This window comes from Rhineura floridana, chromosome 10 (assembly GCF_030035675.1).
Source record: "Rhineura floridana isolate rRhiFlo1 chromosome 10, rRhiFlo1.hap2, whole genome shotgun sequence".
Classification (NCBI taxonomy): Eukaryota; Metazoa; Chordata; class Lepidosauria; order Squamata; family Rhineuridae; genus Rhineura; species Rhineura floridana.
The window spans coordinates 53,254,850-53,268,572 of record NC_084489.1 but is presented as its reverse complement, the minus strand read 5'-3'; the positions used below and the strand labels follow the sequence as shown (position 1 = coordinate 53,268,572).

Below are 13,723 nucleotides of genomic sequence, written 5' to 3'. Positions count from 1 at the left end.
CAGGAACTTGTTCTATTTGAAGGAATTGCCATTATGTGTTTGAAGATGCCGGGTTCACAATTGACTATTTATTTATTTTATTTATTATCATTATTTTTACCCCACCCTTTTTCCAAAACTGGAACTCGCGGCGGCTTCCAGATAAAAGCACACATATAATTAAAAACATACAAAAGTCTAGATTAAAATCAAATTAAACAATTTACAGTATTAAAACCATTCATACATACAGTTATGACATGGCAGAGGGCTTTTCAATGGGTAGTGACTGCAGGACTGAGGTGGTGGAAGTTTGGCCCCATTTGCAGAATACATTTAAAACAGTATTATACCACTTTAAGCAGTCATGGCTTTCCTCCAAGAGTCCTGGGAACTGTAGTCTGTTAAGAGTGCTGAGTTGTCAGAAGACCCCTATTCCCTTCACAGAGCTGGAATCTCTAGAGTGGTTTAACAATCAATCCATCTTCCCAGGGAACTCTAGGAACTGAAGCCCTGTGAGGGGAATAGGGATCTGCTAACAGCTGTCAGAATCCCTTACAAACTACAGTTCCCAGGATTCTTTGGGGGGAAGTCCTGACTCTTTAAAATGGTGTAATACTGCTTTAAATGTATAGTGCAGGTGGGGTCTCTCTGGCCCTGGTGGTTCTCAGGGCCCATGCTACAGGCTTTCTGTCATGCAGAAGATTATTTTATCTCATTCCTGGTTTGCTGCAGTAATTTGACAAGTTATTCAGCTGTGTCATGGTGTTTTGTTATATGTTGTGTGTAAGTTTAGTTAGCTATTTTGAAGGATCATAGAGATGGAAAAGCAGCCTATGCATATAAATAAATAGAGCCAATAAATAAAGAGCCAAGGAATCTATCCTGGACAGTAAAAGTTTTAAGAGAAAACATGAGACTTCAGAGCAGTTCTTAAATGTGTGAAGTTTTATACCAGATCTGTCTTTTTCACTTGAAATCTGCAGGCTTTTGTGGTTATCCAAGGCACCCTGTGGGTCAAATTCACCACACAGCCCTGTACTAAATTGCCACTGTTTTCCAAAGAAGTTAAATTAGATGTATATGATGGCTCAAGAGCCATGTTGCTTTCCTCCCCTGTGGTAACTCATATGTTAGGTTAAACTACAGTTGCCTTTGAAGCTTTCTCTAATCTCTTTTGTATAATGGACAGCTCTATAAGGAGTGATAGATATGATCTATACATTTAGGTGGAAATCCTATGCCCCGCTGACCTTATTGGGACTTCTGAGTAGAGACATATAGGACTGCACTGTTTGTTAACAACTGCAGTTTATCCCAATAAAGTAGTTTTAGCAGTCTTCCATTCAGGGCTGTAAGATTCCAGCTGAGTAATTGGCTCAAATGTTCAGGAAAATGCGGGACAGTCTTTGGATTTATTAATTTCATTTCATTTTTATCCTGCCCTTCTCCAGAGGAGCCCAGGATAGTATTCTGCTCTCTAATTTTATCCTCACAACAATTCCATGAGGTAGGTAGCTTAAGTGGAGAGATATTGCCAGCTCGTAGGTCACCCAATAAGCTTCATGGTCGGATGGGGACTTGAATTCAGTCGTAGGCCAACGTTCCAACCCACTAAAACACACTGACTTTCAGAGCTAAGGAGTCTCGTATCTGAATGATCCCCCAAATTCAGACTATTACCTAGATGTGGAACTTCAGTTTCTCAGGGAGAATAATCCTTTTCTTGTCAACATATTAAATAAATGCCCAGACACATAGAAATTGATGTGTTTTAATCTTTTAGTTAGTTACTGTTTTAATTGTTTTAAAAGGGTTTTAAATTTCTTGTTTTTAATTGTATTGATAATTTTTAATGTTTTTGGAAATTGCTTAGAGGTTTCTTTGTTTTTAAAATCAAATGGTATATTAATTTTGTTAAATAAATAAGAAGGTGCCACTTAACATTCAGCTCTTGGCCTTTATAAAGTCAGAGCATTGGTTAATATTTAGCTGAATAGTAGAGTGATTCCTAGACTTTTGAAATGTGAAATGGTTTCCATTTTTCTGAATGTGAATGCTAGTGGCACAGTAAGGAATTTAAATATATGCTATTAGAATCACTCCCAGACTTCATAATAAAAGAAATAATATACTGTGAAGTGAATTTAAGAAATACTTTTAAAAGATCCTTTTAAAGTGATTATCCTATTGATTATTAGTATAAGGAGCAAAAGGCCTGGTAAGCTATGCTGATTTCTCCCCATTCTTTGTCTCCAGCAGGCATTGATCTTAATACTAGCTTTTAAAAGTCATTCCTATTATCATAAAAGAACTATGTCTGGCTCAGTGTACATTCTTATTATCTTTCTTCTCATTAATTAAACAGCAGTCTTCATGAATTATTTTGTCATGAGGATATGATACATTAATTTCCTTGGTGTGTGTTTTTTCCTGCTGAAGTTATAGGCATAGCAGGACACTGTTAATATAACTCAAATGTGCTGTATTTATTTAGTCCCTAAATGTAATTAAGCATCTTACTAGTCCATCTTACTGGTCCTATTATTATACAGGTGCTGAAACTGAGTTCTCAGCTACAAACAGTACTTAAAAGATTCATTAATCAGATTTCCCAAAATGCATAATGGTATTTGTGCAATCATTTATTTAATATGCCAGGTTAGTGCTCAAAGATTAAGATTTGAATTGCAGACATAAATACTGGCTAAAACCAGTAGTATCTAATTATGGACAAGAGATTGTACTTGTGAAAAACAGTTGCTGTTTTAAAACCACTACTTTCAATTGCAATCTAAAACCTGATCTCTCATCAATGACTAAGCTCACCAGACTGTATATTTTAGAATCTTGTAGATGATTACACCATTCTTGCTGAATTTCTCTTCATTGTTAGCTAATGTTCCAGGTGTGTATAGAGCATCTCGTGAGATGAAAGAGGGTAGATAGTGACCTTTGCTTGCATATTTATGTGCACATCAGAACCCTACAATGGGCATAAGCCCAAAGCTATGATATTGCTGATCCTTGTAATCTACATATTCTGGCATTTATTCCACTTTAAACAGTCATGGTGTTCCCCAAAGAATCCTGGGAAGTGTAGAATGTGAAAGGTGCTGAGTGTTATTAGGAAACTCCTATTCCCCTGTCAGAGCTTCAGTGGACAGAGTGGTTTAACAGTCAGTCCCTCTTCCCAGAGAATTCTGGGAATTTGAGCACTGTGAGGGGAATAACAGTCTCCTCACAATTCTCAGCAGTAGGATGTGGTAATCTGATAGTAGAATCAATGGTGTTTTGTGGTTAGATGTTACTAGGTTTGGAGTACACTTGCATTTCAGCCTATATATTGCCTAGGCAACTTCTGGTCTGTATTTGTTTGACCTTATCACCATTTGGAGGCCATAACTAGTACAGAATGCTGTGCAACAGCTTCTGATGGACTCAATGTTTTCATACAATATGATGATGCAAGTTAGTCATCCATGCTACAGTCACGTTACCAATTCTTTTGTTTGTTGGTTGGTTTTCCTATTGATCTTCAGGTATGGAATCTTGTCGTTTTACCACAGAGGGAGCTTTTCACAAATCTGTCTTCTGAGCAAATGGCAAAGGTCATCTCCCTGTTTTTACCATATAAAAATTGTAGTTGTACATGGACTCATTCTGGGTGGAACTAGACTGTTCAGTAAACAGGGCTATCCCAAGAAACAACAAGATGACAGTTTACAGCAGGGTTTCCTAATGTCCAGTCCAGGGGCTAGATCAATCACCACCAAGGCTCCACTGATTTTGGTGTGGTGGTAGCAAAAATAAAATATATATATATAGTAGACATAGCACTGTTCAGTGCCCTGACGGGGATGCATATTGTCTTCTCTCTAGTGATCAAATTGTTCATCTAACGAGTGGGGAGGGGCAATAATCCCCTTCCTCATTTGATCTGCATGGATCACTTGAATGTGGGGCAATGACAGCAGTGTGTCCTGTGTGGGAGTAGCCATACCCACTGCTGGCATGTGGTCCCCAGATGGATGGCCCAGGGCCTTGGGCCCCAAAATATTAGCTACCCTTGGCTTATAAGAATGATGGGGAAATCTGCTTAGACTTTTCTATGGACTTCAGAGAGAATGGCATTTAGTCATTTCTGCTTGTTGTTCTAGTACCAGGTACATAGGAGGCTGCTTTATTCTGTGGTGCACCATTGTTCCATCTAACTCAGTAGCATTTTCACTGACTGTCAGTGGCTCTCCAGGGCTTCAGACAGGGGACCTTCCCAGCTCTACCTGGAGAAGCCAGGGATTGAAGCTAAGACTACAGTAGAGTCCCGCTTATACGGCAGGTTCCGTTCCAGACCCCCGCCGAAAAGCAGAAAACGCCGTAAAGCGGAACCTCATTGACTTTAATGGGGCACGTCGCGCGAAAATGCCGTAAAAGCAGCAAAATCGGCTTTAAAAGAGGGGAGGAAAGCCGCCGCATTAGCGGAACGCCGGGAAGCGGAGCGCTGGGAAGTGGGGCCCTGTTTTATCTGCATGCAAAGCAGATGCCCTGCTGCTGAGCTACAGTCCTCCCCCTTTTGTTAAACTCCAACTACTATTAACATGCGCTTTATTTCAAAGAAGAAAAATAACAATTTGACCTTCTGGAATGTGTGTATTTATATAAATACATAGTGGAAGCCTGCAGGGTTGATGATACTGTCTTTGGAAAAGGAAGCCCAGGACTCCGTTTGCTTGTGCTGAAACACTTGGCACAGAAGACATTCATTAATAACCCAGTTTAATCATTTTGCAGAATATAGCGTAAGATGAGTAGTGCAGGGGGTATTGACAAGAAAACACTTTACTCTTCTGTGCATCTCCAGAGAAGCTCCACATAGCTTCTTCACCACCAATTTAGAAATGTGTTTACTTTTGGATTTATATAATGCAGTTTTTTTGCACTATGGGATTTGTTTATTTTCCTGGTGAAGGGAAAAGATTAAAAACTGCAGACGTTCTTATTTTGTGGCAATGATTCTGCATTTGTCTCTTTTTCTTGCTTAAGTATGTAGGTTGTTCACATGACAAAATAGAACACATTTCAGAAGAGCAGTAACTGTCTGATCAAAAGCTTAACTTTTCTACCTATTATCCTTAAAAGGAACTTAAAGAAAATTCTAATGGTATGTGAACTGATATTGTTATTTTTAGTTTTCTTAGCTGTCCTTCACCATGAGATTCCAGGGCGGCTTACAACAACATAAAAATACAATATTTAAAACTGTTAAAACAAATTTTCAGTATTACTTTCTATATACAAATAATATTTACATTTTTAAAAATGGTCAGCCTCTGAGTTGTTAAGAAAGGTGTGAGGACAGTACTTTTTTGTGATGTTACTCACAACTCCAGAGTACTGTAATCTTTTCTTTTTGCTGCCCATGGCAGCCATTTTGTGCTGGTGCCCACAACACTTTTATCAAGGTGTAAGTACCAGTGCCTCATTTTTTTATCCAAAGAAAGCACTCTGTGTGGTCATATTAACTAGGGTGTGAGTGAGCAGTATGCATGCAAGCAACACAGAAGCATCTCTTCTATGTTCATATGACATCCTGTTATCTGTCTCCTTTAGCTCCTCAAAGCAGCTATTTATTGTTATAATTAATTGGACTGGTGCATTTGCAGAACAGCATTTAAGTGCACCAAGCATAGACATAATTTAGAGATGATTCACTGCTCTTTGATCAAAGTGACTTAAAATAATTGATGTATATTAGACATCAATAGAGAGAAATTTGCTCACTCCCTTTGAATTAGTGTGCAATTCTTAAGCAAGGATTTGATTTAAATCAAACTGATTTAAATCTTGATTAAAACACAATTTATATTGCTTTTCCAAAGGACTCAATTTTAATGATTTAAATCATAGTTTAAATAACTAGTGAGGAAGGTTCATCATTTTTTAGTAGAAGAACATTATTGTTTAATATAACCTTGATACATATTCTGAGATGTAGGTTTCATTAGAAGGTAGGAACACACTAAGCAATTATTCTGAATTGTTTGCAGATTAATTTTGATCAAAAATGGGATGATAATTTGGTCATTTTAGTACTGTAGCAGAAGGAACTTGTGAAGTCATTCAAGAGATGAACCGGCTCCAGCTGCTAAGTAATGATGATATTTTTGTCATGATGTGCCAGAATCACCACTACCACCAACAGGCTTTTAAATGTTACTAATAAGATTGTTTATTCTTCTGTTTAGTTTTCTTCTTCAACAAATAACAACACTAGCAAAACATGCACATAGATTTTTGAATGGTTAACTTTCCAATTTTAGGCAAATGTAAAGTTCTTTAAAAAATAAAATTTAGGCAATTTCAACCAAGTCAACATGAGAAACCTAAAATATTGGGTGGCACAGTTAACTCAGTCATCTTCTTCATTTTTGCCTTCCTTGCTCATTGTCTGGGAAAGAAATACAAGCTTTCCTGCTTTTTCAGTTCCCAACTTATTTCTTGATATAAGAATAATTAGTCCAAAGGAAGAAAAAATTCTCTCTACAGCTGCAGAAGAGACCACTGCAGTTAAGAGCTGGATTACTACTACAGTGATCTTGTTCAGATCTTCATCTCCCTAAAGTCTCTGTTCATTGACCTTCTCTATCTTTGCACTTAGAGAGAGAGGCAAGGCCTTGAAAAAGAGAGAGAGAGAGAACTTCATGTACACCACCTGCAGATTAGAACTGATCTCCTATCTTCATAAAGTGCTGTTAACATATTCATAGAATATAATTAGAAGTTGTATAATTAGTATTCATGATGATAAAGCAGAGGCTTTAGCGCAGGGCTTCGAGGCTCCGCATGAAGGAGAGGTAAAAAAAGTTTTAAAAGGTAGTGCTTCACTTTAAGGACATTTTCGGTTTACGTACTCCCTCTGGTCCCATTGAGTACGTTAATGCGAGGTATTACTGTACTGGCTTTCAGCTCCCATGAGCCCCATCCAGCATGACCAATGGTCAGTGATGACGGGAGTTGGAGTCAAAAAACACCAGAAGGGCATCACGTTGGCTAACCCTGTTGTAGACAACACTGTCATGAGCCCCGCAGAATGGTCCTGGAGTGATGAAGAAGACAAGGATACAGAATTGGACGGGGAGGGTCCTCACAACTTGCAACCAGGATGTGCTGAGACAGTAGGCCTCAGTGCTTTGGGCAGTGACAACTCCTCCCCCTTAGCTCCATTTACAACAGAGGGAACACTGGCTGATCAGGAGCCTTCCCTTTTCCTTCTCTCCACCCCCCTTTTCAGGCATTGCCGTCACACACATCTCTTGTAGAAACTGCAGACAACTGAGACGGCAGGCTCAGCTGGCCCCTACTTTCCCACCTAGGAGGAGAACTCACCTGCATATTCCTGTTCAGTGACACCTTCCTCACGCAAGTAGAAAGAGCTTGCCTGAACCTACTTAAGGGTTGTTATGGTTTGTGTCTAATTGCTGCGACAACGTCTTAGCTTTGAGTAGTTATGCCTAGTGTAGAGATACAGAATCTTGTGTGACCTGTAAGCTGATCCACGAAGCACCTTAACCTGAAGTTTTTCATTATACGTACTGGAGAAAAATGCACCAGTGAGTCTGAGACTGATTCCAGTGGGCTTGGCCAGGACAAATACTGAGCTGGATGGATAAAAGAAAACCTGACTCTGTATAGAACAATTTCCTCTGTTCCTGTCTCTAGGCCCCATATGGGGTCCCCCGAGTCTCCCTTTAGGGTGATGCTGTCGCAATATTTAAGGACCAATATGTTACTAACTGGAAACTAGGGGTTGTATTCAACTAAGTCCTACTCATTAAAACCTATTAAAATTAATGATCCTAATTTAGTCATGCCTGCTGTCTTCATTAGGTCTACTCTGAGTAGGACTAGGATTGAATACCGCCCTAGATCTTGAAGCAAGGTATTTTGAATGGACCATTGTGTTAGTGGTTAGAGCAGGGGTAGTCAGTGTGGGACTGTCCTGATGTTGGACTACAACTGCTATCAGTTCCATCCAATGTAGGCAATAATCAGGGATGATGGGAGCTGCAGTCCAACAACATTTGGAGAACATTCATTGGCTACCACTGGGTTCAAATCCCCACTCAGCAAAGAGGCTTATTTGGTGACCGTGAGCTGGTCACTCTCAGCCAACTTGCTCCAGGGGATTGTTGTGAAATAAAATGAGATGGTGGTGGTAAACCTATGTACACCATCATGAACTCTGTAGAGGAAATACAGAATATAAATAGATATGAGGGACCAACTCTCCCCTTCAAGTCGTCCAGCAGTGAGTCTGCTTCCCTCTCCCCAGGTGTAAAGATCTGGAGGATGGAAAAGGCTATACAGGTGGCCGAGAGAAAGGGACTTGCATTCTCCCCAAGCATTCAAGCCAGCCCCTAGTAACTGGGAGGGACGGAAAAGGGCATAGGAGTACAGATCTGAGTTCATATTTTGCTTTTTAATCATGTTATATTTGATGTATTTGATATGAAAGGCCTGTAATCTCCTGACCTGGCTGTCTTGAATCTGACTTAAACTAGAGGTTTCTACATTGTTTGTTAGAAAAGGCTTTCTGAATGCTGAATCTGGAGTTTCTGTCAAGCACACAGTCGTCCATTACTTTACTTTAGCTAGAGATACTGCTCAAAAAAGAATGATGACTCTTAGCTGCTCTTGCAGAAGCTGCTGCAAAGAAATCAAAAGCTTTCCTTAGATTATGCACTGATCAAACGCCTGTTTTAGGGGAAAGTTCACAAGATACGGGACTGGTTCTTTAAAGCTAGCCTTTCAGTTAAACAATTGAGGGTTCTTCTACTATATCCTCAAGTTAATGCAGGATGATGCTGATCAGCCGATAGCCTTGTTCAATTGTCTTGCTTAAAAAGACTGACAAGAATATGAGGTTGCTGCAGTGAGCAGATTTCAAGAAACCTGTTAAAGTATGTTTGAATTTGATTTAAAAAAAGTTTACAAGTGGCACCTGGACCAAAATGTTGCAGCATGGAGTGCTCAGATTTCCACCCACACCATTACTACCCCACCTTCTGTATGGGGAAGAGCCGTAGCTTTTTGGTAGAGCACCTGCCTTGCATGCAGAAGGTCCTAGGTTCAGTTCCCAGCATCTCAAGGTAGGCCTGGGAAAGTCTCCTGCCTGAAACCCTGGAGAGCCACTGCCAGTCAGTGTAGACAGTACTGAGCTAGATGGACTAATGGTCTCACTCAGTATATGGTAGTTTCCTGTGTTCCAGTTTTCTGTCTCTCACCCCCACTCCCATAAATCATCATTCTGTGAACACTGAGCATGATCAGTCCTCATTGAGCTCATTGAGGTTTTGTGCCTCCGGAAAAAAATCCTAAAGATTTTTTGTGTGTGTTTCTGAATACCTTAGGGCTCCCCAAATCTGTTGGTACCTCCTCCTTGTGCATGGACGGTACACTTTTGGCAAGATGATGATCATAATTATTATTCAATTTGTACCTCATTCTTCCCCCTCTAGGATGCACACCTTAACATGGTGAGGGGGTTTGAGAGTGTTGAAGAAGCTGAGAGCAATGCCATCAGGAGTCTAGACCAAGAGGCTAAACTCCTAGCAGGGGCACCCAAGACGGAATGGTCAAAGCTGAGACACCAGACTAAGATGCATCCACACTCAGAGGAAGGCAATGGTAAACCACCTCTGAATATCGCTTACCACGAAAGCGTCAAAAAGACAAAAGTAATGACAACAGAAGATTGATGTAACTTTAAAGTTGACAATGAGGACATTGAACTTGTCAAGGATTATCAATACCTTGGCATAGTCATTAACCAAAATGGAGACAATAGTCAAGAAATCAGAAGAAGGCTAGGACTGGGGAAGGCAGCCATGAGAGAACTAGAAAAGGTCCTCAAATGCAAAGATGTATCACTGAACACTGAAGTCAGGATCATTCAGACCATGGTATTCCCAATCTCTATGTATGGGTGTGAGAGTTGGACAGTGAAAAAAGTGGATAAGAGAAAAATCAACTCATTTGAAATGTGGTGTTGGAGTAGAGCTTTGCAGATACCATGGACTGCGAAAAAGACAAATAATTGGGTGTTAGAACAAATTAAAGCAGAACTGTCACTAGAAGTCAAAATGATGAAATTGAGGTTATCATACTTTGGACACATCTTGAGAAGACATGATTCTCTAGAAAAGACAGTAATGCTGGGAAAAACAGAAGGGAGTAGAAAAAGAGGAAGGGCAAACAAGAGATGGATTGATTCCATAAAGGAAGCCACAGACCTGAACTTACAAGATCTGAACAGGATGGTTCACGACAGATGCTATTGGAGATGGCTGATTCATAGCGTCGCCATAAGTCATAGTCGACTTGAAGGCACATAACAACAACAACAGACCTCATTCTTCCTCCCAAAGAAGCCTATTTTAGCCTAGCCTAAAATAAAATAAACATATTTAAAGCTTTTAAGAACAATTTTAAAACCACATAAAACATTTTTTTTAAAAAAAACAGTGATATGTAGCTTCAGAAATAGATGAAATCATTTCATTTTAGGCATCAGAAGACTGACAAAGTATGCTCTACACATTAGTCAGTAACTAGTTTCCTGTGAACTCTGGTGTGTAATCTTAATATGCAGCCTGATTACTGACTTGCATGCCTTTATCACAGTCTTAGCTGTTTGTAAGGAACGGTTCTTTTTCCTAACAAGGGGCACTCAAGAAAGTGTTTTCCTTCTCATTTCTTGTGCCACAGTTTCTTCTTATTTTTGAGCTGTTTTCTCACACTGAAGGAACGGAACTAACACTGTCTCTCTGTGGTGCCAAGATTATTTGAGTGGCATTTCCTGGCCTCCACCCCCAGGCAGGAGCTCCCACTGAGGTCCTCTGAGGCAAGAGAGGTGGGACTGAGCAGCTGGATCTTGCTGTCTCTGTCCTTCCATCTGTTCCAAGATTTGCAAAGGATGCGTGTTCAGTGGTTCCCCAACGGAGACATAGTTGGAAGTGGGGGAGGAGCTACCATTTGCCAAGCCCCAGAGCAGCCTTCACCAACTGGGTGCCCTCCATTAGCTTTGGACTACAACTTACATCAGCCCAGCCAGCTCCATCAGGGCAAATGGGGTATGCCTCACTAACCTCAGTCTGTCTTCAACCAAGCCCATCACTTGCCTGCTTTCTTAAAACCAATCCCAGGGGGTGGCACTGCCTATCAGTTTCCTCCTCCTTAGTTTCACTCTTGCCCTTGTAGAATTCAGCAGGGAGGAGAATAGAGATAAAACTAGAAGGAGTTGGGTCTGCCCATCATTGCTCTGGCTCCACCTACTGTTGACCTCCCTGCTTTCCGCCCTACCAGTACCAGTGGGCATCAGACACCGCTGCCTATAGGTTGTTGTTGATTAGAATTCAAAAGCATAGCAAAGAAGAAAAAATCTCCAGAGACTTCAAAAAGCCTGCTGTTCTTAGGTGTTAACAATGTGTTTTGTTCAGTATTAAGATGAGAAGCCTACCTCCCCATCCCATTTAAATGGTAGCATCTGGTTTTAAGCTAATTTACGTCCACTGAAACTAATCAGACTGAGCCAGCTTCACTCCTATGACACTGGTTTTAATCAGAGTTTTTTTCGTGAAAAAATGAGTTGCCAGCACTCATATCTAGGTACAAGTGCTGTGGATGGCAGCACAAAATAGCTCCCATGAGCAGCAAAAAAAGAGGTGCTGGAACTCCATACTGGTGAATGCCAACACAAAAAAAGCACTGGTTATAATTAACAATCCAATTTGTCCAACTAGCATAACCATCTTCACTTTGCAAACCTTGGTTTTTCTCTCTCACTTTCCCAATGCAGATTATTGACAAAGAAATTAACCCTTTTGTGGACAAATGGGAAGAAGAGGGACAGTTTCCCGCGCACCAAGTTTTTAAGACTCTGGGGAAAAGTGGATTCCTTGGAGTGAACAAACCAACTGGTAAGAAAAGGGAGTGTCTAAATCTTTGTTGTTAATGTAAAAGTTATCTATCCTTTTATAGGTATGGGTCAGAGGTTTACCAACAGCGATTTCTAAATTCATTGCAATAACTGTAAATTAATCTCAGTTAGAACATGTTAACACAGGGGTGGGGAAACAAATATGTGATTTCACCAGGATACACAGCAATTTTTCCCCATGTTTTTATACAGTAGGCCCCCGCTTACCAGCGCTCTGCTAATGCAGCGGCTTTCCTCCCCTCTTTAAAAGCCGCTTTTGCGGCATTTTCGCACGATGCGCCCCATTAAAGTAAATGAGGTTCTGCCTTATGGCGATTTCTGCTTTACGGCGGGGGTCCAGAACGGAACCCACCATATAAGCGGGGCCCTACTGTAGTTTGCTCTGAGTCTATGCTGGGACTTACTCATTTGTGTTGTGATGATCCTTGCAGATCTACCTTAGACATTCTAATGAATTAGCCTGTCCTTATGAATCGCTGTACCAGCAAACAGGATGGAGATCGCCTCTCATTGCGGTCAACAAAATGTAATTGTATGAGCTGACTAGATTGTGAGAATTTAATGCAACAATTGGGCCTGCAACAGTGTATTGTGCAGTGCTGTTCAGGGTGCCAGCCAGCCTTCTCTCATCAATACCATTCTTTCCCCTCTGTCTACTTTTATTTCTCTGCTCCTCACAGCAGTCAGCCAACATTCTGTAGCTACTGAGCATGTTTAGGGTTTTTTACAAGGAGGTTGAAAATCTTGGAGTCCATCTGAGTCTGCTTATAGTTTCCTCTTTTGAATGTGTGTGTGCTGCTGTTTTGGCTACATAGAGATAGGAGAATGAGTTCACTGTTTGTCTGTGGTCCCTTCTGCACTATGCATTTAAAGCAGTATCATAACCAATTCAAATAGTCCTTCCCCCAAGTATCTTATGAACTGTAGTGTAATAAATGTGCTGAGAGTTGTTAGAAGATCTCTGTTCCCCTCACAGAGCTACAGTTCCCCAAGTTTCACCCTGAACAACCTAGAGTTCCCAGAAATCTTTGTGGGAAGCCATGACTGTTTAAAGTGGTATGATAGTGCAGCTGAGGTCTATGTCAGTGTTCTTCAATGTTGGGACTCCAGATGTTGTTAGGCTACATCTCCCATCATCCTCAACCAGCTTAGACATTGGGCAGGGATGATGGGAACTGTGGTCCCATTGCAACATCTGGGTACCCAACACTAAAGAACAGTGGCTAGGTCAGCCCCACAAATCTGAGAATAATTCCATTGTAGGGTGTAATGTTGCTGCATGGTACCATAATGTGGCACAGAAAAAGGGTCAAAGGCTGCGAACACAGCATATATTTAAAGCACATGACTTTTCCTAAACTATCCTAGGAACTTAAGACTTCTGGGAATTGTAGCTCAGTAAGGAATAAGCTACAGTTCAGGACTCTTTGGGGGGAAGCCATATGCTTTACATGTGGTTTAAATATACGGTGCATATGCAGCCAAAGATAGCTTTGTTAGGAATAGGACTAAGAGCAACATGGATTGCTGTCAAATTATTTTTTTCACCTTAAGGTCCAGGGGGTACCCAATGTTGGGGAAGGGCCACTGGTTTGCTCTACCTTGGGGTTATTTTTTTATAACAGGACTTTACATTTGTGGCATGGCACCTTCCTTGGAAAGTATGGACTAAAGTGGGGTACCCTAAGAACTCAAGTCACTTGTCGATTTTGTTATATGTTCTGTTATGGATCTCTGCTGTTTAAA

At 40.7% G+C, this 13,723-nt stretch overlaps 1 protein-coding gene across 2 annotated transcripts in view; it reads left to right on the top strand.

Moving 5' to 3' along the window:
* The window catches only part of LOC133364807 (probable acyl-CoA dehydrogenase 6), a 77,192-nt gene that overhangs the window by 8,766 nt on the left and 54,703 nt on the right, over positions 1 to 13,723 (top strand). For both annotated transcript variants that reach the window (XM_061585668.1, XM_061585669.1), the window contains exon 2: positions 11,837 to 11,957. In XM_061585668.1, coding sequence (XP_061441652.1) covers positions 11,837 to 11,957 — 121 coding nt within the window. The remainder of the gene's footprint in view (positions 1 to 11,836; positions 11,958 to 13,723) is intronic.